This window comes from Miscanthus floridulus, chromosome 9, assembly GCF_019320115.1.
Source record: "Miscanthus floridulus cultivar M001 chromosome 9, ASM1932011v1, whole genome shotgun sequence".
In the NCBI taxonomy this organism is placed as follows: Eukaryota; Viridiplantae; Streptophyta; class Magnoliopsida; order Poales; family Poaceae; genus Miscanthus; species Miscanthus floridulus.
The window spans coordinates 41,230,199-41,256,005 of NC_089588.1; the positions used below are offsets into that span (position 1 = coordinate 41,230,199).

At 43.0% G+C, this 25,807-nt stretch overlaps 1 protein-coding gene across 1 annotated transcript; it reads left to right on the forward strand.

The window, feature by feature from the left end:
* Positions 1–1,798: 1,798 nt before the first annotated feature.
* Positions 1,799–2,638, forward strand: LOC136479713 (uncharacterized). Its single transcript, XM_066477484.1, has one exon. The coding sequence runs from the start codon at positions 1,799–1,801 to the stop codon at positions 2,636–2,638; it is 840 nt and encodes a 279-aa protein (XP_066333581.1).
* Positions 2,639–25,807: the final 23,169 nt, after the last annotated feature.

Here is a 25,807-nt window from a genome sequence, read left to right on the forward strand (position 1 = left end):
GATAGAGTGGAGGTGATGGATACATAGAGATGGCGTGAACTACCACGTGCTCCATCGTGTCCATGTGAGCAAGGCCAGCAAGGAACGGAATTGATTTTTGTTTCCCAAGAGCCTTTTCATTTAATAATGTAGGAAATGCCTTTTCATATATAATCATTGCATAGTTTTCATCCTCACAAACCTACTTATATATGCCGGTAGCATGTATATGCTAGAATTCAGTTTTACCATCAGATGTCTCTGGAAGAATATATGTTTTCTACTTAGAATTTAAATAGAACATTTGTGAACATATATAATTATTAAGTCACTGAAATCTTTCGTGGGATGACATTGAAATGCTTCATAATAATGTGTACTGCATCAAGATCTTTTAATTAACAAACAGCAAATGTCAGTAGCTTCACAAATTCAGTAAAAGATCTTAGACCGTGCAGATATTGAGATATATTGATCTGAGTTGATACTGTGCTGTTTGTTGAAGGAAGATGGTTCAGATTTTTCTATTTATTTTGGCTTAATATTGTCAATAACAACAGATGCATTGCTGATTTCCATTTGTATAATTTGCCCTCTGTGTGCATGTTGAAATATATCCTTGCTAGTTTCTGTCACATGAAAATTGAAAAACATTATAATTAGTTTGAATTTGTACCATTATTATTATATGTTTTCTTGTTGAGAAACTAGGTAGATTAAGATGTATTTTTATGCTACTGTGGGATAATTGATTGATATAATTCTGGAATTCACACTTGGTTCTCAATCAATTTTTTAATAGAAGATACAGTCTCTCCCATACATATTCTTCCTCGTTTATATATGCCTTTTAACATCCTTTACATTCTAATTGTTTTAAATGTAACAGGAACAAGCGGCAGAAAACTATTGGCAAGATCTAGAACCAAGTGATATAATCGAGGAGAGGTTAGTAAGTAAAGGAATTCTTAGATATTATATCCGCAATTCCTTCCTACATAATTTATTTTTCTATTTCAATGCCATTTATATGCATGGTGGATAAGCTTGAGGTCATCCTTTATATTACAAATTTTCCTACTTGATCTTAGATCATAGTAAGTCCTTTCTAGCTCTATTTATTTGGCTGTACGTATGACTTTTTCTATGTGGATTATAAATAACCGTCATAGTTTAGCTTGATTTAGTTGATATGATTCCAGTTGGCTACCTGTTCTTTTATCTAATCAGTATTAAATAATAAATTGACATTTTTAGCTATACCTAAATATTTATACACAATTTCTTTAAGTACATAGATTGCAGGTGGAGTAGTAATAGTTAATAGTTTGACAAACATTTTTCTTGAATAATTTATAGCAAATCACTTACCAACATGTGTGTGAAGGATAATAATGATAAAGAGAACTAAGGTTCAAATAGATAAAGAAAAAATAAGGGTGCTGTACATATGATGATGTTGTTTCTGGCTTAAAAGAAACTCCCTAAAACCTTGATTTATTTTACTCTAATAATATAGCCATTAACATGAAATGTGTTGTTAATTTGTTTGTGTTGCACATTCTCTTCAGCATACTAAATTTATCCTAGCTAGCTAGCATTGCTTGCTCATACATTTCACGAGAAGAAAACTTCTACTTATTTAAATCACTAACTAATACCTTAGCCCTGAATGTTATAGCCAAGCACTTGTAGCCAATAATGATGAGCATCTATTTACTGAATGTAGTCATCAAGTGCTATCATATTGATGTTCCACATCAAATTAAACCTTAATTGTGCAGCTTTTCCGTGAAGTGTGAACTTGGAGCTACCTGCCATGGAAAACAACTCCCAGCCACCTGCACCAGCGGCCCCTGCTGCAAAGGTCACGCCGCCAGCCAATGAGCCCCCCAAGACCACGCAGCCTTCCTCCAACCTTGAGGTGGTGCCCGTGGCCTCTTGGACTGCAGCAATGGACGGCTCTTCTGCTCAACCTCAACGTGGCACTGCCGTCGTGTCTGTGCCATTGAGGTCGGTGCAGCAGCACCCCCAACCATTGTCGCTGCAGGTCCTTGCGCTAGCTGGCACTGGCACTGGGTCCATGTTTGGCCCCACTGCTCAGTGTGGTGCCACCATGCCAAGGTCACCAACCGCTGTCGGGTCTCTGGCGTTCAGGTCCGTGCAGCAAACAAATCCTGTTGTTTTTGGACAGGGTTCATCATCCAGCAACCAGGCAATGCAGGGTTCATCCAGCACCCAGGCAGTGGCAATGACAGCTCTCGCTGCAGCCACGCATGGCCCCACTGCTCAGCATGGTGCTGCCGTGCCAGGGTGGTTGCCTCGTGCTGCCTTGCTTCCATCGTACAGGGTGGTGCGCCCAACAAAGCTTATGGTCAAGAAGCTCCCGGCTCCTCCACCGCCCAAGCTGCCGGTTTACAGGCCCCCTCCACCGCCTAGGCCTGAACTGCCCAACAGCTCTGCTGCAGGCAATGCACTGCTGCCATTGTCATTGGATACAGGCTTTTGTGTCTTAAACATGCAGGCAGATCCACCATCACCAGACCAAGTGACAATGGCAGAGGAGGGATCTGACTCAGAGGGCGGCGGTGGCAGCGGAGATGACGTGCAGATGCTTGACTTAAACTTCCCACCAGTTTCAAACAACGAGGAAAATTAGGGTTTGTTAGATGTGAAGCGCGAATGCGCGTACTTGTTATCCTATGAATCTTTAATTTATGTTCGCAGCAGACCTGCGTCTCCAGAACTTGGTACCAGTCGTATCTTGGATTATGGTTCATGTGATGATAAACTAAATATTTTGGTTATGCTTTTCTTGTCTGGTTCTAAAATTTCACTGCATGATGTGAAGGTTTAGGGCATCCTTGTGTTTGGTACGCCGTTCTGCTAACCAAACTAAATATTGGTAAAACAAGAGCCATTCAGGTTTTGTACAGTGTTCAGTTGCATGTAGGGCAATTCTAGTGTGGATCCAGAATAAGTCTTGGATGTACTCTGCTGATTCAAAATTACAAGACGTTTTGTTTTTTCTAGATACATTATTTTTGCTATATATCTAAAAAGTCTTATAAGTTGGAATGGAGAAAATAGTAGTTTTACAGTTATGTTGATGTTTCGTTATCTATTATTACCATTTATTTCTTGATTGAACTTGACTGTGCCATTGTGTTATAAGCCTAGATGGGGACTACGTACGTATATCTTCAAGGTGTATTAATGCATGACGTGTAGGACAGAGCCCTTACTGGTACATCTGAGAGAAGTCCCAGATGAGATCTAGGTAAAACCAATGCACTTAATGATCTGTTGTCAATGTTGCTTTAAACGTTTAACTATACTTTGCGGGTAATCGAGGGAGAATAACTTTATCAACAAGGTCACTCGACGTCCGCCAGAGGATGGTGAGCATAAGTCAGTGCCTCCCAAGTTTTGCATTTATATTTGATTTTTTATGAAGGACTTTATTAATTCGCCATTATTACATCGAGGAGATACAATAAAAGTGAATTCACTTTGGGCTTCTACCTAAACACAAAACCTAGCATTTTTATTTAATATCGAAATTTATTTAATTTCATATCTTGTTTTAGACGAGTACCCAGTTGATGCAAAACACTAGCTTCATATTATGAGCTGTCCTTGAAACGACCCACGATTTCACAGAACAATCCATAATGTGATAGTCCTAGGAAATCATGCCATCACATTATCGAAATCTAGTTGATATCACAGTTCATACATATCGAATACCTGTCTTAGAAGGGTATAATAGAGAGGTTTACCCATAGTTATGACATCGCCACTTGGCGGAATCACACATCACACAACATCCAGAATAGCATCAAAGTAGACGTAGCGCCTCAGCGGGAGAAGGCTCCTCCTCCACAGGCAGACTCGAGTGTAGGACAAGACCCTCTAATCCTCCCATCCGTTGGTGGTGAAGTCGTAATCGAGGTCCTCACCTGCTAAACAATTTTCAGTACGATTTGTACTGGCCACTAGCTCCCACCCTATGCTTTGCTCATTGCTTTGTGGAAAGTGGTATGCAAGGGTAATAAGAGAAAAGGACCTACTATTTGGCTATGGTTTCACATTCACTTCTCATCATTAACTAATAGTTAATTCTGAAGTTTGAACCCATTATCCATCAATTCCATCCCATATCCACACATCACTACTGGAAACGGGATCTTTGCCGAGTGCAAACTGCTTTGCCGAGTGTCAAAAATCGGACACTCGACAAAGACCTTCTTTGCCGAGTGCCGCAATCGACAAAGAATTGCACTCGGCAAAAAAAGACTCTCGGCAAAGGACTTCTTTGCCGAGTGCCAGGCTCTCGGCAAAAGAACGGCACTCGGCATAGGCTCCCCCGCGTAACGGTGTTCGGCCACGTCCTTCTTTGCCGAGTGCCTGCTATTAGGCACTCAGCAAAGAAGGTTTTTTTTTTTAAAAAAAATTCTTTGCCGAGTGTCCCAGATCTAGCACTCGGCAAAGAATTTTTTTTTTGGAAAATACTTTGCCGAGTGCCCCCGATCTGGCACTCGGCAAAGGGTTTTTTTTAGAAATTTCTTTGCCGAGTGTCCCAGATCTGGCACTTGGCAAAGATGTTTTTTTAAATACTTTGCCGAGTGCCCCTGACACGGCGCTCGGCAAAGAAATTTTTTTTTCGAAATGTCTTGGCCAAGTGCCCCTGTGAAGGCACTCGACAAAGAGGAATCTTTTTTTAAAAATTTCAAAACCTTTTTTGTTCTTGGCACTCGGTAAAGACCCCCTTTGCCGAGTGCCATGCCCCGACACTCGGCAAAGTTTTTTTTTTGTTTTTGCCTCCAAATTTTTTGTGGAGCCCTTTTAAGGTAGCAGGAACTCCTAGTTAGAATTTGGGGATTTTTTGTGGCTTTTTGATATATTTAGTTACTTTATTTCGTTTACTTGTATTTTTTTCGAAAAATATAAATTTAAACTGCACGTGGTACGAATAATGAAATTTAATGATTCAAAAAATGATAGTCATGTTACTGAGTGTAGTGTGAGGCCGTATCCAGGAATGGACCCGAAATTTCGGACATCTTGTTCACGAAACATGACCGCAAATTTACGTGCGAAGTATCTTTAAATTCTATAAAAAGCAAACGAAGTCCAAAAATCATGAAACTCGTTGAGATGTCGTGATATCATATGTGGAGGCTATGATAAAAATTTGAGAAGGTTTGGTACACGTTGTCACGTACGATGCTTACAAACTAGGACAACTCCATATGTGATGGAGAGTTCTATCAAGAAGAGGGACTACAAGGAAGGTTTGACATAGACTTAACCAAAGAGATAGGAATGGAAGTAGATAATGAAAAGGATGATGACGAGGACGCTGGAGACAAGGTGCGAAATCGGAAGGACATACAAATGCTTGAGCGATTACATTTAGGCAATGACAATGAAGACAACATTCCTCCTTCGGATAGTGTTGATGAGTTGAACAATGTTGATAGTGATGACGAGACCTATGATCCAGCTAATCTCAATCATGAAGATTATTTCTAATACATGTAATACTATGTTTTTTGTAATTATGTTTTGTTCATTTTTGCAAATATTTCTAATACATGTATTACTATATTTTTTGTAATTATGTTTTGTTCATTTTTGCACATATTTCTAATTACGTCTTGTTTTTCTTTTTTGTTGCAGGTGATTGAACAAAGATGGCGAGCGACCGTCATAGGTCCGTGAACTCGATTTACCAAAGACCACGCCGGCTGCAGGAGAAGGCGGAGGGGCGGTGGAGGGATCGGACAGGAGGAGGAGGAGGACTGCTAGACGCAGGAGGGGGCCGTCTCCTCCCATGCCGCGTGAGGAGGAGCCAGAGGAGGAGGTGGCGCCCGTGGACGAGTTGGATGATGAGCTGGTTCGGCAGACAGACGAGGAGGAGGGGCTGCATGAGGACGACGAGTTGGAGGCGGCAGGCACGGGTTCTGCTTCCTCCGACTCCTCTTCGAGTGTCTACTTACGAGGTCCCGCGAGCCTCCCATATGTTTCGCTTCCTCACCAACGCCCAGTGATTCGCCCCAAAGGGCAAAAGTAAGTAACTTTATATGTTATCACCACTACTTCATATGATATGATGAAAAAAAACTAATAATTTTTCTTAATCACTTGTGCAGGAACTGGGTGGTTGTGTCGGGTGGTAGCGCACGGCTAGTCAACGGCATCCTGGGTCTTCTGTGTAGGCAACACTTCCCCGACATTGTCACGTGCACATCGAAGACGGAGCCGGCCTACTCGTTTGACCACTACACCGTCGCCACCGATGCAGAGTACCCCAACAAGGCAGCGTAGGTGAAGGCAGAGCTTTGGGTAAGTCTCCCTCGCACAACATTGCTCAATACGTCGCATTCATTGGACTTTTCTTGAAATAATGAATGGATACATCGCTTTTGTATGCAGACTTATTACAGATGCGAGGAGGGATTTGAGGCCAGGGCGGAGCAGGCGACTACCAAAGCTTGTAAAAAACTCATCTCCGACATGCATCACGAGGTGCGCATCCAGGCCATCGTAACCTACTACGGGTCGAAGCTTGGAGAGAGGAAAACCAAGAAAGACGCAAGAGAGATGCAGCTGACCCGGGAGCAGTACCTTAAGGTAAATGAAGAACATCAATATTGATTCGTTTTGAGATTAAGTTGGTTTAATTTGATCTTCTTATATGTCCAATACTTGATGACATGTAGATGATTCCCTGGTGGTGCCAAGCGTATCCCAAGTGCTGGGCGATGATGGTGGAGAGGTGGTTCACGGAGAAGTACCTCAAGATGCACAGGGATGCCTGGGACCGTCGTTTGTAGATGCAAGGTCCAGCACACCATCAAGGCAGCCGTAGCCTCGCCGGATACAAACAAGCATGGGTACGCGAATTCATTTATCTATTGTGACGCTCAGTTCTGCCTGATTTCTAATCATTGTGCTGTCTTTCTCGCAGTCGGTGTCACATAGTGGCCAGGCTTGCTCGGACTTCTAGGCATGGTGTATGGCCCACAAGGGCAAGACAACGTCCGACGTCTCCTTCAACCTAGAGAACCCGCTCGAGGCATACACGAACCCAAGCGTCCACTCCCGCATCAGTGAGTACACTGAGGTGGCGAGGTCGCTCCATGGGTCAGACCACGATCCGAGCACCCAGGACTTTGATGGAGAGGCCGTCATGAGGGCGGGGCAAGGCAAGAAGCATGGGCGGTTCTGGCATGGTGACGGTGTCATCGACACGGCCTCTACTCCCTCTCTCTCCCAGATCCAAGCATGGAGCACGAGCGAGAGCTCGGCCATTCACACACGGCCGACCGCTGCACAGCACCGGGTCGACGCACTCAAGGTTATTCTAGTTTTACTTGTCATACATTGATCTTTACACGCCTTAATTAGCTTTGCATTATTGAAACATTGGAGTGAAATATTGCAGTCCCGACTGGAACAAGAAATGAGGCAACGTCAGGAGCTGGAGGCCGAGCGGGCTGAGCGGCAGGCCCAGGCGTAGAGGCTGACGGACATTATGGAGTTCCTACAAGGGCTTAGGCAACGTGTGGGCTTCTCTCTGCCAGCTGGGCTGTTGGTTCCACCTCTGCCTCTGCGTCCTGCAGCTCCAGCTACTCCTGTGAGTATGAAAGTTTTTTACTTTCGCTTGTGCTTTGCTTGTATGGCCTCTACCTTCCTAGATTAGCTATCCAAATAATCTTGTCTCACATGCAATCTTTTCTCCTTTGTGCAGTCTCCATCTGACGGTGGTTCGAATAATCCACCTCATGCACCTCCGAATGATGAAACTAGGCCTTCACCATAGTCGCTGTGGCCGAGATGAGTGCACGTTGTATTTTTTTCATTTGTTGTTCACTTGGTGATGGACTTGTGATATACTTGTGATGCACTTGTGGACTTTGATGGACTTGTGGATTTATTTTGATACACTTGAGCACTTATTATTATATATGTGATATATATTGTGATGGATGTGATATGTGCGGATGGATGTGTGGATGGATGAGATATATATGTGATGGATGAGATATATGATTGTATGAATTTATTTGTCATGATGGAATGTAAAAAAAATTAAAAATTGCCGTTTTGGGTCACTTTACCGAGTGTTGCACTCGGCAAAGGACCCCGTTGTCGAGTGTTATGGTCACAGCACTCGGCAAAGCTGGAAAATGGGCGCTCGAAAAACCATTTTTCCAGCTTTGCCGAGTGCCATGACCATGGCACTCGGCAAAGAATTTTTTTTAAAAAAAAATCAAACTTTGTCGAGTGCCGACAAGAGGGCACTCGGCAAAGAATTTTTTTAAAAAAAAATTCAAACTTTGCCGAGTGTCGGCCAGAGGGCACTTGGCAAAGAATTTTTTTAAAAAAATTCAAACTTTGCCGAGTGCCGACCAGAGGGCACTCGGCAAAGAATTTTTTTAAAGAAAATCAAACTTTGCCGAGTGCCGGAAATAGGGCACTCGGCAAAGAATTTTAAAAAAAAATCAAACTTTGCCAGTGCCAACAAGAGGGCACTCGGCAAAGAATTTTTTTTAAAAAAAATTCAAACCTTGCTGAGTGCCGGCCAGAGGGCACTGCAAAGAATTTTTTAAAAAAAAATCAAACTTTGCCGAGTGCCAGAAATAGGGCACTCGACAAAGAATTTAAAAAAAATTCAAACTTTGCCGAGTGCCGGCCAGAGGGCACTCGGCAAAGAATTTTTTTTAAAAAAAAATATTTGCCGAGTGCATGCAGGGTTGGCACTCGGCAAAGCCACCGTCAACGGGGCCGGCGCCGTGATGGCCGCTTTTCTTTGCCGAGAGCCCCCAGGGCTCTCGGCAAAGCCTTTACCGAGTGCCCGATAAAAGACACTCGGCAAAGAGGGCTTTGCCGATCAATTTTTTGTTGTGTGTTCTTTGCCGAGTGCCGCACTCGACAAAGGCTTTACCGAGTGCAATTTGGCCTTTGCTGAGTGCCTCAGGCACTCGGCAAAGAACCTAAATCCAGTAGTGCATAGTCGCACCACACTCTCACATCTCACCACCACTCTCTCTAGGCGACAAGGACAACTCCCACTTGTCCTTGCCTCAACAACCTCGAGCTGGATCCTTATCCATCCTAGGGGGAAGAGAACAAAACACCACTCTCTAATAATGTGAAGCGAGAATCATAGGAATGTCCAGACCATGGACACGACAATACTATAGATCAATCAACTCTGTAGAGTGTATACACTTGTACCCACAAGATCGATCACCATCATCGATGGCTCCCTGCCTAGGCTGATTTCAGGCTGCCATCTAACTTGTATGATATCACCCTACAACTCAGCCCTGAGTCACCTTAGAGTATCACTGGCACGCTAAGACTGTGAAAAGTAGTACCAGGCCTCCAGTGGTCAACATGTAGTCTTGGAAGGGTTAGAGGATATGCCCTTACCTCCCTATACGATCATCTACATCCTATGTAGTAGTGGCATCGCCCTAGCCATATCACATCCGTCTTCCACCCAACCGAAAGCTAGTGGCGTGTAAGAAGTGTTCTTATGGACTGGTTCTCCCAACTCGGTCCTTAGAAGGACTAGACAAGACATCTCCTCAAGTGGGAAGCTCTGCTTCCCGTGCCCTCGACAGCACCTCCTTCCTAGGGACTCATCCCATGAAGAGTCTCACCCCTAGGACTACTTAGCTCACATGTACCCCCTACAAGTACCCTTTAGAGAGGATCAAGTCACACTCTCCGGGCAAGACTCATCCAAGGACTCATCATAGAATCCTGTCTAGTCAACTCGGCACTCACCACACACCCAAGACACAAGCTAGAATCTCTCTCCTAGGTTATAAGCATATTAGTGGCACCAAGTACCTAATCCACACAAGCACAACCTCCACCATGCATCACATCGCAAGATATCATGCATGGTAGAAGGAGTAAGTAGCAAAGTATAAGCGAGCATCTATCCTATCAGCAGGTGTGTAGGAGTAAGGTTGTGTCAAGGTATATGCTTCAAGCAATACTACCATGCAACCTATCATAGTTCATTGCAGAAAGTAAAGTGCTAGCATTCTATTTGCATGCCTAAATAGGATTCTACGAGGTTGGCTGAGATGTGGAACCTGTGGTCAGGTCGTGTCCGAGTTCCTCGGTGTAGTTGTAGTCCTCCCAGTTAGGTTGGTGCTCCTACGGTGCTATTAAATGAGACAATGGTCGCGATAAGCGACCGGTATAGATGTTCACAAAGAACCAATAGAAATCCAAAAGATCCAAATACACTCAATCACAAGCCTATGATGTAGAGCTCATTTTTAGAAAAAATTGGACATTGGTTTCATATTTTCTAAGATGGTATGAATTTCCTATGAATTTTCTAAGTTTACATCATTTTCTAAAAAAGAAAAAGTTGAGAGAAAACATAGGGCTGACACATGGTAGTGTTTGATTGGTCGCGATGCGCGCAGTCACTAACAAGCGGGTCCGGCGTGTAACAACCACTAATAGGTGGGGTCAGGTCAACGTTGACTGGTCGATGGTCAATGTGGACCAGGCCGACTGGGCTTGGTAGGCAGGGTCTAGGCTAGTCCGGCCTAGACACGTGTCTGGCTCTGAAGCTAGCCATGTGGCCTAGCTAGGCTCCTATTGGGCTCTAGTTCACGGGGCTGCCTCACGGTGGACAGGGGCTCAGCGCATTGTAGACCCTCGACTTGGTCCATGGCGGACCCGGTTCATGCTGTGCTTGTGCACATGGCGCATGGTGCACCAGGTGCACCTATAGGCGAAAGTAAGAGAGGAGAGCCCAATGTGCCCCTAGGTGTTCGACATATGATCGTGTCGACAATAGGTATGGTAAACAAATAAATCCACAAACGCACAAATGTCAATGTAGCCTTCACCCAATAGTATTCCAAGGTATCAAATTTCCATGGGAAACGCGAAGTGAACTAGAGTAAGAACTATCACTAACTATCCGGAGGCCTAGCCATAAACATAGGCAAGCTATAACTTAAGCACCACACTTAATATATAGACTCACTACACCGATCCTGACCATGATGAAGTAAGACCAGAGCACTACCTCTAACCAAGCAGCGAAACCCATAAACAAGAATAATATAAACAACACTTAAGCAGTGCAGAAGATCAGAGTTATCACAGAAGATCCCAGACTTCACTTGAAAAGAGCTCCATCTGTCGAGGTACAAGTGGGAGAGGATGCCGATAGCCCTAGCTCCTCTCCAAGCTTCTCCTCACTCTCTTCCTATCTTCTACTTCTAAGTGGGATAGCTAGAAAGCTTCGCGTCGCTTCTATTCCTTCTTGGATTGATGGATGCTTACAAATGGAGCCTAACACCTCTATTTATAACTCTCCATGGTTGGTTCTTGTAGGGTGTACATGTAGAGAGTGGTGGATGTCAGTTGGAGGAGTGGTGAGGTCGGTCGACTTGCTTGGGCATCGGTCGACCCTCCATTTCTACCACCTTGCCATTGAATAAGTAGAGGGACCTCCCTAGAGTCAGTGGGAAGGTGTCCAATGTGGTTTGGTGGGGTCCCAACCCACATGTTGGTTGATGTGGGTGGGTCGCTCGATGCCACCTTGGTATGTCTGACAGACATCTTGAGTCGGTGCAAAGATCTACGGTTCATACTGTCTTGCGTACAAAGTTTTGTCATGGTGTAGTTCTCCTTCTTCGGTTGATGGGCCCATGGTTCAATGGGAGAGTCCACATGGACACCATCTCAACCGTTGATGTGAACCTTCATTGAGTCAACGTGTTGGATGCCTCCTGAGTGTGTTTCTTCAACATGGAACGGATTGGTGACATGGACGGACTTCCATTTAGGTCGCCCAACCTTGGGTTGTGGGGTCATCCGACCCCCAATTGGGCCTATGGTGTGAATAATTCTTCCCTTGGGTTCCTTGATGAGTGTAGAGGATTTGACAAAGTTTGGGGGGCATTGGACACATGTCCACATCGCTCGACACCCTCTAGTGTCTGTTTCTAGCCCGACCTGTGTGTAAGTGCATTAAATCCTATTTGTTGGTTTTGGTGAATAGATGATGATGCATATAAAGAGCTAATGATGTTTCATGATATTTTCAGTTAATCATCAATGTGAAAAGTGCAATTGAAATATGTGACCCCTCAATTATTACTTCAAAGAATGATGTGGCGTCACGCTTCAATTCGAGAGAAGTTCGGTTTTAATTTCAATTTCATTTAAACTTCACTTGAGTTATAGGATGTCATACTATAAGGAGGGATAAAAAATTATATTACTTGCAGGTTCCCTAAGTGCTGAAAATAACAATTATAAACTCCATAGACACCCCCACAAAATATCCCCTTGTTCGATTCCCGTCTCAGGACAAAGAACCCTCGCCTGGAAATTTTTCATGCCCGAACTAGAATTTCCACTTCAGCTCAGATGTGGCCACCCCAACGGTCAGGAGCATGAGCTGAGGAGATTTGGGGAGCAGCAGCCCCCTTCCTTCTTCTCTCTCTTGCTCATTTTTCATTCCCCAACACTTTTAACAAGCCCTTGCTCTCTCTCTCTCTCAAAAAGTCCCACACTCCCTCTCACTCTTACTCAAATCCTCATCTTTGCAACAATTGATTAATATTCAGAAACTCATAATGCTCAAGCTTTTCTTTGATGCTAGAGAGCAAGCCAGCAAAAGCTAAATCGGTTAAATCTCTTTCAGAAATTATTAAATGAAAACATCCGTTCTTAATGTCTCTAAAACGTTTCACAAAATCAAGGATGGACTCATCACGCCCTTGACGAACTGATGTATGATAACCTTGTTTCATGAACTCCATTATAAAAATGATCATGGAATTTCTCTTCTAATTTAGTCCATGAACTAATAAAGCAAGCGGTTAAAGATGTAAACCAAGCGAAAGCTGTACCATTAAGACACAAAGGAAAACACCATACATTCATAACATCTATGGTACTAGCTTCACCCATTTGAGCAAGAAACATGCTAACATGCTCCATGGTTGATTTACTATCATCACCACTAAACATGCTAATATGCTAAGTCCTAGTCAGATATGACAGAAGAGTTCTAGTTCTATTACGGAAGCTATCTTTCCTAGAATCCAACTAGGTCAGTCCTTCTTAACATGGAGTACACGCCACCTTGTCTCGTGCATTCAAACAGACTGTGGGCCAGCCCAGGTCCCTGTCGGCCCTATGGGGAACCCTTAGGATCCTGGTCCGTCAGTCACCCGTGCTATTGCATCTAGCAACCACGCTCCATGTTTCTAGGTCCTTCATAGAAAGGCCAAATGGGTCAAACTTGATGGAACAATTCTTGTCACTAGTAAAGCAATGAACGGAAATCAAATTCTTAATAATGCTAGGGGAGACTAGTGTTGGAAGACTTAGCTCCAGGAATACCTAGCTGCTACTTGCGTAAGAAGAATTTGATGGTAGCACACAAGACATAAGATTTATACTGGTTCAAGCATGTGGGGTGCCTAGTCCAGTTGGGGGTGATGCTGCTTCTCTTGTATTCGTATGCTCGGTTATAGGAGTTGCTGCTCCTTCTAACTATGTGCTAGAATGAAGTAGATGGGATCCCGATCCTGAGGCCCCTACCCCCTTTATATAGCCTAGGGGAGTTAGGGTTACAGTGAGAGCGATTGGATAATGGATTATATTCCTAATTCATTTTACAAAATGCATAATAGATTGATTCTACTCTATCGTCCAGATACGATAGCGATTGGGCACCGCAATGAATGCTAGCTATGCCATAGGTGGAGCTTCCATGGTAGCATTGTTGATGTCCATCTCCTCGAGTAGAAGCTTGGTGCGCACCTCCTCTAAGGTAAGGAAGGGGCATTGCATCTTCAAGTTGGAGACCATGTGGCAGAACATGCCACTGAGTCCACGAAGAAGCATCAACACAAGAGTGCAGTCGCCCATGGGGTCCCCAAACTCAAATAGGCACTAGCCATGGTCTCAAGGTGGCGGCAATAGTCAGTGACCAACGACGACGACCCTTGCATGGTTGTGCGAAACCTAGCAGAGAGCAGCAAGGCGTGAGAATCGCGCTGGCTGAGGAACTTAGACTTGAGGAATATTTAGGTTACATGGGCATTCGAGTTGTGGAGCATCACCCATTGCTGAAGGTCCCCGGTGATGGTGCCATAGATCCTTTTGCACCCACGCCGAGCGATCGCTGTTGACCATGTAGGACAAGACGTGATCCATTAGGACATACTTTCCCAGGAAGATGAGGAAGAGGGTGCGCCATTGACTGTAGTTGTTGGCGGCGCGAACCAACACCACAAGAACAAGCACCTTGATGTTGAGAATGGCGAGGGCCTAGGCGTGGATGGCAACGCGTTGAGCCTTGGCAGTGGCAGCCTACTTGGCCTCGCGCTAGCGCTAGAGGCAAAGTTGTTACTCGTCTTCAGTTTCTGACATGATGACGCCTGGCGAGATCGTGGCGGCAAATGCGGCAACACGGGAAGGGCGAGTGCAATTGGACAGATCAGGCAGCGTCAGGCGGGCAAACACATCGCGTGGAAGGAAAAGGATGGAAGAAGGGAAGTGGTCAGTGGGGATCACGAGGGCACGGGTTTGAGTCAGCAGGGAAGGATGGCATAGGCAGGGGCGCATGTTTCTCGCATGTGAGGAAGGGTGTGCATGTTTTTCTATGGATGAGGTCACACAGACGCGCAAGGCGCGGAGGAGGCGACGCGTGGTGGTGGTGGAAAAGGCCACGCGGAGGAACTGGCCGACGTGCACACGCGTCGCGCAAGGAAGAACGATCCGCGCTTGGAGGGGGAGGATGCACGCACGGTTAGGAGAGCAGAGGGGAGGGGAGGATGAGCATGTCCTCCTTGGGATGCGGCATTGCACGGAGAGGAGAGCGGTGAGGTGGTGCTATCTTGCATGGGCGCAAGGAAGGCACAGAGCTGCACGTAGGATGGGCTGGAGGGTGCGAGACCCACGTGGTGGAGGTGACCGTGTGGAGGGAGAGGAGCAGAGCAGTTTGTGGGATGGAGCAGAGCGCATCACACAGCCACGCGTGCGTAGACACGGGACATAGGGGAGAGCGCGTTTCATGGCACACTGGGAGAGAATGCGCGGCCGTGGGACAGCGGTGCGGGGAAGGAGGCCAGAGAGAGGCTCATAGGATCCGGTGAGTGTGGGGCTCAGCAGTGGCATGGATTGGTAGCCGGTGAGCTGAGGGCTCAGCGCCGGCGTGGGATCGGTAACCAGCGAGCCGAGGCTCAGTGACGGCACAGTTAGGGTTTGTGGGAGCAGGGAGAGGTCGTAGGAGCAAACCATCTTGATGATAGCATGAGAGTGTATGAACTAAGGAATGCTTCATGTATTGATTAGTGAATAACAGTGGATACATATAAGCATGGTGGGGAGCCTGGGTCGACAGGCCGACGGGCCAAGGGTCCACTCTCTAACAGTGGCTATGGTGTGACATAGACTAGTCATACCCCATCTTGTAAAAAGTTCAAGGTACAAGTGTCAAGGACCTATATGTAATTTGTAAACCGAGGAGGGTTGGAAGGGAGATGGGTCAAGGGTTCCATCCATCTCCACTATAAATATAGGCCGGGGAAGAGTTAGAGCCTAATCTCTAGCATACCCCTTTCTCCCCTTTTCAGCTCAGTACTAACAAGTGTCTCATAGTCTTTTGAAGTTGGTGAATATTGGAGCAGGCTAAAAGTCTTCATAAACAGGTGAATTCCTCGTGGTTTAATTAAAGGTTGATTGCCCAAATTCGTGCTCAAGTTGTTCCTTAATTTCATGTTTTCTACTCGTGTGACTTTAGAGCTATTTGCTTGGAATTTTCGTTCTTGCAATTAGCCTATGTTTTGGGGTCTGATTTTTGGGGGAAACTGGTGCTCACACACATGAGAAGATATCTTTTTCCATCAATTGATTTGATCCTCTCACAAGTACCCTGGATTTTGGTTGTTCCCCATTTCTCCCTTTTCTAGCTAGGGTTTCCCGATTTCTGAAATTGCTGTTTAAATTCTTAATCTTTTTGAGGGATTAGTGCTGTGACGGGTCGCATATGATGTGGCAAGGCTATGGTTGAAAGCTCAGCTCAATCGGACTTGACTGTGTGTGGTTTTAGAACAATCTTGTGTTCTTGTATTGTTTGTTTTGTGCGTGCTTCTGGTTATCGAAAGGTGGAACGGTGAGATCAAGAGCTCACCCACAGGCCGCAGATAGTAGGATGTTGATAGAGTTCAGTGGTTGTGCTGTGCGTCTCTCTGATTCTCTCAACCGTATCTGCTTCCGCCGTCCATCAGCTTGCTTGAGTTCTCACGCTCCAGGTCAAAGCAGCAAGGCTGTTCTTTTTTCTTTAACCCTCGCTGTGTTGCTCTCTGGAACAGTAACCAATCATTCTGTCAATAACGAGGGCAGAGAGCATTAATAATCAAGCATTAATAATCAATATACTATTGGATCGATTGCTCTCTCGTGAATGCTTTCTTGGGATAGAGGTTTCGGTTTGTACTGTTTGTTGCAATGATGTCTGTATTTTTGTTTGCACATTTGCTATACATACTATAAGTGTCTAAAATCGAGATTTTTTTAGGTGCCGTTCTCTTTGGTCTGGTTTGGAAACTCCTACAGAACTAGAAAGGGACTTGGGGAGGTAGGCCGGCCAGGCATAGGAGGCAGGCACGGGGCAGAGTGGTGAGATGGTGGGATCACTGCCAGGCACGGGAGGAGGAGGAGGATGGTGGTTGGATCAGGGAGGGGCAGCAGGGCAAGGGAGACGAGAATGGCCCGGCGACGCTGGGTTTGCATGGCGGGGTGTAGCGGAGGTAGGCTCAGTGGTGGCGACGGCGCCATGGATGGGACGCGGTTGGCGATAGGCAGAACGAGCATCAAGAGTATGTGGGCTGCGTCAAAGAAGAAACATCGAGGTGGAAGTAGAATATTATGAGACTTGAGCTGGGAATGTTTAGATTCAGATTGGATGCTGCATTCATTGCTTGAAAAAAGTGAGAAAAAACATGAACCTATAGGATAGAAATTCCATTTTTTCACAGTTAGATTGTGGCAGCTTAGATGTCAAATCGCTAGATTTGTGTGATTTTGTTTAATTTTATTATGTCTCTAGTCCAGACAGATTTGGTTCCGAAGTGTTTGGTAACATTCCTAGCATAGTTCTTAGGTCCAATAGGTACGGCATGGTTGTGTGGCCGGATTTGGCATTACTGGAAAACAGACGCATAACATAAAGTTGGAATATAGGCCCTAATTCATGCCAAGAAATCATGGTGCTCCATTTACCCTATATTTAGTTGTGATTGATTGGTTGAGGAGAGCAACCATTATAGCCTCATTCAAGGAGCCATACCTTTAGTTAAACTCAATTGATATCCAGAACAGAGAGGAAAAGAGGATCCAAACATGACTAGTAGGGCCGAAGAGAAATAGGTTATTTCCTTTGCTTTGGGTTTGGATGACTGACCAAAGCACGAAAACCATGGATTCCTATTTGAAGAGTGTTGTTCTTGAAAGGAGACACTGGGATCGATCTCGGTGGTGGTAGTGGTTTTTAAGGCAAGAAAGCTAAAGAGATTTGACAAAGCACATCAACATTGATGCTCTTGTGCGAGTGTACTAAGCAAAGGAAGAGGCAGCATGGGTATGTGCGAAAAACTTCATAACTCAAGCTCTATTTATTGGCGCCTTGGATCATTGAACCTGCTAAGGATCCATTCCACCTGCCTAGTAGACCAATCACAAGAGCTTGGGCCAAGGTTGGATCAGTCAAACCCGGTGGTTGAAGCATGTGAACCGGCTCTTCGAAGTCACCATGCAGAAAAACATTGTTGACATCCAATTGATGTAACAACATCCTAGGCTCATCATTCTCTAGAGTCTCCTTAGATTTTGTTGACATCAAAATTGTTGTCAACGGCATTGGGCCATTCATAATCTCTTCCGATACGCAATCTCTATAAATTCTATTAGCTTTGGGCCAATAGTTCCTCTTGCTCCTGTTAGGATAACGACATTTGCGCAAAGGGTTCTCAAATCAAACAAAAAAAGAAAAAACCTTCAGGCTTTATGTTATGTGTTTCAGCTCTCGGTGGAAACCCAACTCTTTTCCTCAGGATCTCTTGAATGAAATTACGGAACAAAGTGCATGATTCAAAACTCCTTCATAAAACTAAAGAAGAAAGAGAGTATGCTGTGATACCACCCATCGATATAGTGAAGTGAGAAGGGGCAACAAAGCATAGAACAGACTTGACGAAATGACTAAAGACTAAAGCTAGAACATAAAATGAGGAATGCAAAAAGAAGGACATTGCGGTCAGTGATCTTGACAGCTGCGTGTAGCTCTCGCCCGCCATCCCGATGAGCAGCCCAAGGCGGCGTTGGAGTCATCGGTCACGACGTTCTCAGTGGCTGGAACACAGGGCAATCACTAGGGAGGAAGTCGTCTAGGGCCATGACTGCTCCTGCAGCATGTAGGCCTCGGTGTCTCTGGTGCCATGGCACATGTCAAGGGACGACTCTGCCCCGGCATGCGCAAGTCAGCTATGCCCATGCAAATTGAACTTGTCTCCTCTGTGACCATATCTAGGGCCAAATTCAAATAATCCTGCAAAAGTCGAGGAGCAAGCTGCTGGCCCGGATCAGTTAGACAACCAGGAAACGAAACACCTCCTGGCTCCACCCCACATCCCAGGTTAGGCCACACAGGGAACCAATCACACCCTGGTCGCCTGTTCTGTTTGTTAGGTTGATTTGACTAGTTTTACCATACTTCGAGAATGAGTGACCTGGAATTTACTAGTATCACTAATTCCATATGTAATGGAAAAACATGTAAAATGGAATTTGATCCCTAATACTGGGTCCTATACACAAAAGTTCATTTCAAAGTATCCACTCGATATCACATCAAATACATGAGCTATGTCCTTGTAGCCTCCATGCTAGACATCAGTATAGCCGCAACAGCTTAGCATGCATATAATTTTATTTTTACTCATTATTTCACGTTGTACTTATGCTGTGTAACCTGGCTGTTTGCATTATTAATTACTAATAAGTTTATTTTCGTCTATGTAGCCAAGAAGAATCCATTAGTTTATGGAATGCTTACTTTAAGAAAAATTTTCTTGTGCTTAGATGTATATTATATTCATGTTCTTCCAGTTAGTATGACTTATTTCAAATACATATATGTACAATTAATCAATTATTATATGGCATTATAAAGGATATAGAACAGGAGGGAGCAATAACAGAATCAGAGACAAAATAATTCTTGATTTATGATGAAACATTCAATCATTTCTCCAGCTACCATCGATGCACAATATAGGAAAATCCGTTTCATTTAGTAATATTGTTCTGGATAATGTTTGGAAAAGCCTTTTCATCTATAATCATTGCATAGTTTTCATCGTCACAGACCTACTTATATATGTCGGTAGCATGTATAGTAGCTAGAATTCAGTTTTACCATCAGATGTCTCTGGAAGAATATATGTTTTCCACTTAGAATTTAATTAGAACATTTGTAAACACATATAATTATTAAGTCACTAAAAACTTAGCTGGATGACAGTGAAATCCTTCATAATAATGTGCACTGCATCAAGATCTTTTAATTAACAAACAGCAAATGTCAGTAGCTCCACAAATTCAGTAAAAGATCTTAGCCTGTGCAGATATTGTGATATATTGATCTGAGTTGACACTATGCTGTTTGTTCAAGGAAGATGGTTCAGATTTTTCTATTTTTTTGGCTTAATATTGCCAATAACAACAAATGCCTTGTTGATTTCCATTGTATAATGTGCCCTCTGTGTGCATGCTGAGATATATCCTTGCTAGTTTCTGTCACATGAAAAGTGAAAACCATTACAATTTATTTGAATTTGTACCATTATTATTATTATACGTTTGCTTGTTAAAAACTTGGTAGATTAAGATGTATTTTTACGTCTATTGTGGGTAATTGACTGGTATAATTCTGGAATACACATTTGGTGCTCATTCAAAAAAATTTAATAGAAGATACAGGCTCTCCCATGCATATTCTTCCTTGTTTATATATGCCGTTTAATATCCTTTACATTCTACTTGTCTTTAAATGTAACAGGATCGGAAGAAGCGGCATAAAACTATTGGCGAGATCGTCTCTAGAACGAAGTGAAACAATAGAGGAGAGGTTAGTAAGTAAAGGAATTCTTAGATATTATATCCACACTTAGCTTGCTTCCTACATAATTTATTTTCTATTTTTATGCCATTTATATGCATGGTGGATATGCATAAGGTCATCCCATATATTACAAATGTTCCTACTTGATCTTAGATCATAGTCCTTTCTAGGTCTATTTATTTGCCTGTACGTATGACCTTTTCTACGTGGATTACGAATAGCAGTCAATGAAACTGAAGAAAATGAAATTTGGGTCACCTTTGATACCCATAAAATTTATAATTCCTCTTCTATATGATATATTTATAGAATCATTAAGTTTCAATTGCTCTGCATTTAGAAAGTATGTTATGTGTTTACCATCTATCTAATTTCTTTCCATCTTTCCATTGTTGAATCCATCCAGTTTTGTTTATTGCATGCCCTGAACTGAGGGAAGGATTGTTCTTCAAGACACTTCATATAAATGGAGCAACAAGCTGGTTCTGTTACTACTGCTGTCCCTACTTCATTTGCCCCTGCAGTACCATCCCATGCCATCAAGCCTTTTTCCAACAATCATGTTCCAGACACGATTGATCTCAGAGGAGACACAAAAATTATTGTATGTGCCCTTGCTGCTCCAGGCAATCCAGTTCCTGGCCCATTTCATGCAGAACGCGAACGTCGAACGTTCTGGACAGCATGTGCAAATTGCAAGAAAAAGAACAAACATTCCATAGAGTATCTTGGTTGCAACATTTCTTGCCTTCAATGCAGTGAAACATTCAAAGCCACTGAAGTATCAAGACCTCGAAACCAACGTACAACCACTACAGAGAATGTTCACTCTGGAGCAATTGTTTCATCTCCAGGGACCATGGTGGAACCTAGCAAAATGACACCAATTGTGGAGACTTCTCTCCGAAAGAACGTTAAAAGGGAGATCAATGCAACACAGGCTGGAGGCAAACATAGAAACAATCTTCAGGGTAGCTTTGATGTACAAAAAAGATATAAAACTATGGAGCATAACATTACTAGAGGAAAGGCTCATCATGAGGAGCCAGATCCAACAAATATTAGAAAGAGAATCCCCAAGGATGAGATAAAGAAGTTTTTGATGTCCAAGGGGAATAAGGTCATTGAAGCAACAATCAAAGGAAACAATGTGAAAAAAAAAACTGAAAGTGAGAAGCAAACCCCACGGTAATATCTATATGTGTTTTAATGTCCTATTACTATTGTTCTAGGAATTTGTGTTACTTCTATTACAAATGGTTTTCTGTTCTAGTTTCATGGCTGAATAAGTTTAAACGAAAATTCGGCAATATAAATATATCTTTCTTTTACTGGTTGTCTTATTGGTGAATCTGTACAATTTATCTAGCTTTAGTATTGTCCCATGAGTAAAAAATAATGCATGTTTTGCAAGCAACCATGAATTTTTTCGTCTCTATGATCCTAATCAATTACTCTTATGTTACACTACTTCACAATATGAAATCCTGCAGTGTGAAAAAACCAATAAGTACTTTCTGCATCTCTAGATTAGACATGTCTTATTACTTTGTTATATTACAAGTCTTGTTACGATGAATTTTATTTGTGGTATGAGCATGCATTATACTATTTTGTGTGGTATGAGTATGAATTATGTCATCATATTAGACTAAATTTGCTATTTATCTACTACATTTGACACACATACTGGCTTCTGTAAAAAATCGAAAGGCATTAAAATGCTGACTTATTTGCTTCAGAAATTTGTATTGCAAGGAATAACTTGCTAGAAATATCTATGATAGCTTTCATTGATACCTCTCAAGGAATCATATGCCCCGGTTATGATTAATTATCTGCTCTAATTCTATAACTAATTCTAGCTCATGTTTTATTTCTTGTGGTTGCTGTAGATGAAGAAGACAATGGCAGCACTGAAGGACCTGTGTGTTCTAATCCGTTTCAACATCCCAAGAAGAAATTCCAAATGAAAGATTCTTGTATGAGGAATGCTCAACTTTAGTTTTTGAATCAAAAACTTTTTTTACATCCAATAACTTGGATTTTATAACAAGGTTGCTGTGGGGGGTATAAATGAATCTATTACCCTCAATTATGCTTTTGGATTTTTTTTGGCAAGAACATTGTTAGGTGCTTTTGTCCTGAGAAATGATTGCACTTGAACGTCACAATAATATACCTTTCTGCATGTCTTTCTCACATCCAGAAATGATTCAGATGTTTGGCTATGCTTGAACTCCCCCTACATCTGATCATCTGGCTTGCTGGTTTCTGCTATGTGTGTCAATGCTAAAATGTATTATAAGTGGATTACTAGATCAACCTTTCCTTTCATTTTATTCAAACAAGAACAAGAGAGGTGTCTTGAGATATTTCTTATCCACTGTTTACATGTAAACCTTCCAGAGTTGGTACGACTAAGTAAAGTGCCTACTCCATTGAACCCTAAAAAACATTCACTAACCTTCATATGAAAAAAGAAATTGAGGATTAGACTACATGAGATTATTGTGTTGTTGTCTTCTACCATGCTACAATCTCAGCTTGTACATGCCATGTGAAAGAAAAGCAGAGTCTTGAAGTTGCTTTTTATGTCCTGACAGATTTGTGGATATTAACAACAGGCACAGACATGTCCAGCCAAAACAAGGGTAAGAAAGACTTGAATTTTTGTACCAACACCAAGTGATACATCTGTCTACTACTTCTGATACACTGTGCAAATTTATTTGAGAAAAATATGCCTTCTAAGTTAAGCGCATCATTACGACATGTCCTATTGCAAGCATCCTTTACATTATGCAAACTCAAGGCAAAACAATGTAGGTAATTCACAATGTAGTCTGCTGCTTCTTCTGAAGTCTAAACTTACAATGAGATTGTGTGTTTATTTGAATGCAATAAACTCTTGCTTTTTTGGTGAATAGGTGGGCATTCTGCCTACTGGATATATCTTATATATAAGAAAGGGGAACTAGGTTTTAGAAAAACAATAAAGAATCTAAAAAGGAAACCAAAAAGATGAACACCATTTCAGAAAAGCTCCTAGGCCTTGAACATAACATGAGCAAACTCTTTCTGGAAATGTGTTGCATGCATCCATTAACAGATGTCAAATTCCTCTGAAAATCTGATCATTTCGAACTGACCAAAAATAGACCAGCACATGACCATGATTATCTCCATGAAAAACATGTCCCTAAGTTGATGTTCAAAATGTGCAAAAACTGTAATAGTGGGCTTTGAGCAACCACCAGTTAAATACCACAAAAGGGCAGGTGATTCAAAGCACTTTTGACTTCACATTCTCTGATATCATTCAACATGGTAAAAGCCTCCACCACCATGGGCCAATTTTTAGGAGCATTGTTAGTACTCAGTCCACTAACATATATATCATTTCCCTGTGCCCCTTGGCCACTTCCATCTCCAACCCTCTTGCTTGGATACATACCCATACATCGGTCCATGATCATAAAGGCTTTGCTCCACTTATCCACCAAATCAATCACCTTATAGAAAACATTTTTGCAACAGCATTTTCCACAATGGTTCATTAAAACCCTCTTTCCATAGAATATCAGCAAGTTTGTAATACAAGTCGATTGTGGAAATGATTTTCACCAATAGTTATAGTCATACAGTAACATATGAATGCAATACTTAACATAATCAACTTGTGCATTTTAGCAAAGAGAGGGATGCATAGGGACCTGCCTTGAGACTGATCTGCTGGGGGTTCATCAACAACTTCAACAGTTTGAGTCTCCTCAAGTTGGACCTCCTCGGAGCCCTCGTCACCTAATGATTGCATGATGAAACATGATTACAGTGCATGATTAAATGACATGATATCACATGATATGCATTGGTGTTCTATGTTTAGGTTACATGTATATATAACATATGTGTGTAGCATAGTATATCATTATTTTGTCAGCTGCTTTGACAGACGATCTGTCACATCACCGGATGGTCTGTGGGGACGATCCACCAAAGCATTAGTGAAATTTTCTAAGTGCTGGTCCATGAAGACGATCCATCCATACCGCAGATGATCTGACGATTTCACGGATGATCCGTGAGATCAGGGACTTAAGCTCTAAATGACTAAATCCAAGACCGCTTGCGGACGATCTGTCGTGAGTGGCAGACGATCTGTGAATGCATGTCTGTAGGCTCTAAGTGTTCCATGTCTGTAGGAGTTTCAGCAGAACGTTCAGACGTGATTGGTGGATGCTACACGGTGACAAGTTTGTAGCCCTTAAGTTTTCTAAGTCTGTAGCTCTCCTCACAGAACAATTAGTCATGGACGGCGGATGATCTGTGGGGAATTGGCTACCTTCGGGTTTGGAAAGGTGATTGATTTAATCGGACGGTGCACAGTAATAGCGGATGCTCCATCAAATCAAGTCTGTAAATTCTAACTTTTCTAAGTCTATGGATGTTTTCACGGGATGTTTCGTTGTGGTGGTGGATGATCCGATCCATAAAAACAATGAGTGAACTGCTTAATTGTTTGATTGTGTATTTGTTGCAGTGGAACGTTCCGGCGTGGCAGCAGACGATCTGTGGAAACATGTGCAGTGCAGAAATGAGCATCTCGAAATAGAGATCTTCATCCATAGTGTCTGCATGTCTAATCCATGGCTAGGGTATGTTTCTAGGATACTATGGAACATATCTAGCTAGTCAATGAACATACATTGTGTGCATTCATCATCTAGGTCAACTGTGGTCATTTCTAGGTGAACAGCAATGTGATTCATGAAAATGTGCATTGAACTCAATCCGAACTCACCAAAGGCTGCTAAAGGTTGTTGTTGAGCTCCTCAAACTTGTGGAGAAACTAGATGTAACCTCCAGTACCTCGAACTTCTTCTTGAAATCTTCACCTCCTCTAGCTCTGTAACACCCTAAAAATTGCTCCATTGAAATAGAGAGAAATTTTATTTACTTTTGGATTTATGTGATCATGAAAATATAGGGAAATAATATTTTTTCATAAAATTAAAATTCATCATAGGAGTTAGCAACATTGTTGATGGATACATGCTACTGCATATTTATTTTTGTACTATGGTTTCGACTCAAATCAAAACACTGATTCAAAATTGCTTTTGAAAATGATTTGAAAATGGTTTGGAAAGAAAAGAAAAACAAAATAAATTGGATAACTCTCCTCTCCTCCCTTTTGGCCGAAAGGCCCAAACTTTCCCTCTTCCGGCTTGCTCCCTCTCTCCCTCTCCTCTCGCTGAAGCCCAGCCCCGGCCTCTTCCTGCACGGCCCGTTGACTCCCTTCTCCTTTTGGCCATTCTCCCGCAGGCCCAACAGCAGGCCGAGCACAGCTGGCATTAGGCCCTCACGTGTTTGACTGATGTCCGGGCCCCACCTCCATGTTTCTCTGCTTGCTGGAGCCCATGCGTCAGCTCTATCCCCTACCTCCAGTCGTAGTCAAGCAGGACTCTGCTCCTACCATCGAATCCTTATTTCCGCGGGACATGGCATGATCTCTAAGCCTAGCGCCCCTATATAAGTCGAGCCCCTATGCCCGCCTTTTATAGGCTGAGGTGGAAAATACTATATAAGTTGTACATGTTTTGTGTTCTAAATAAAAACAACTAT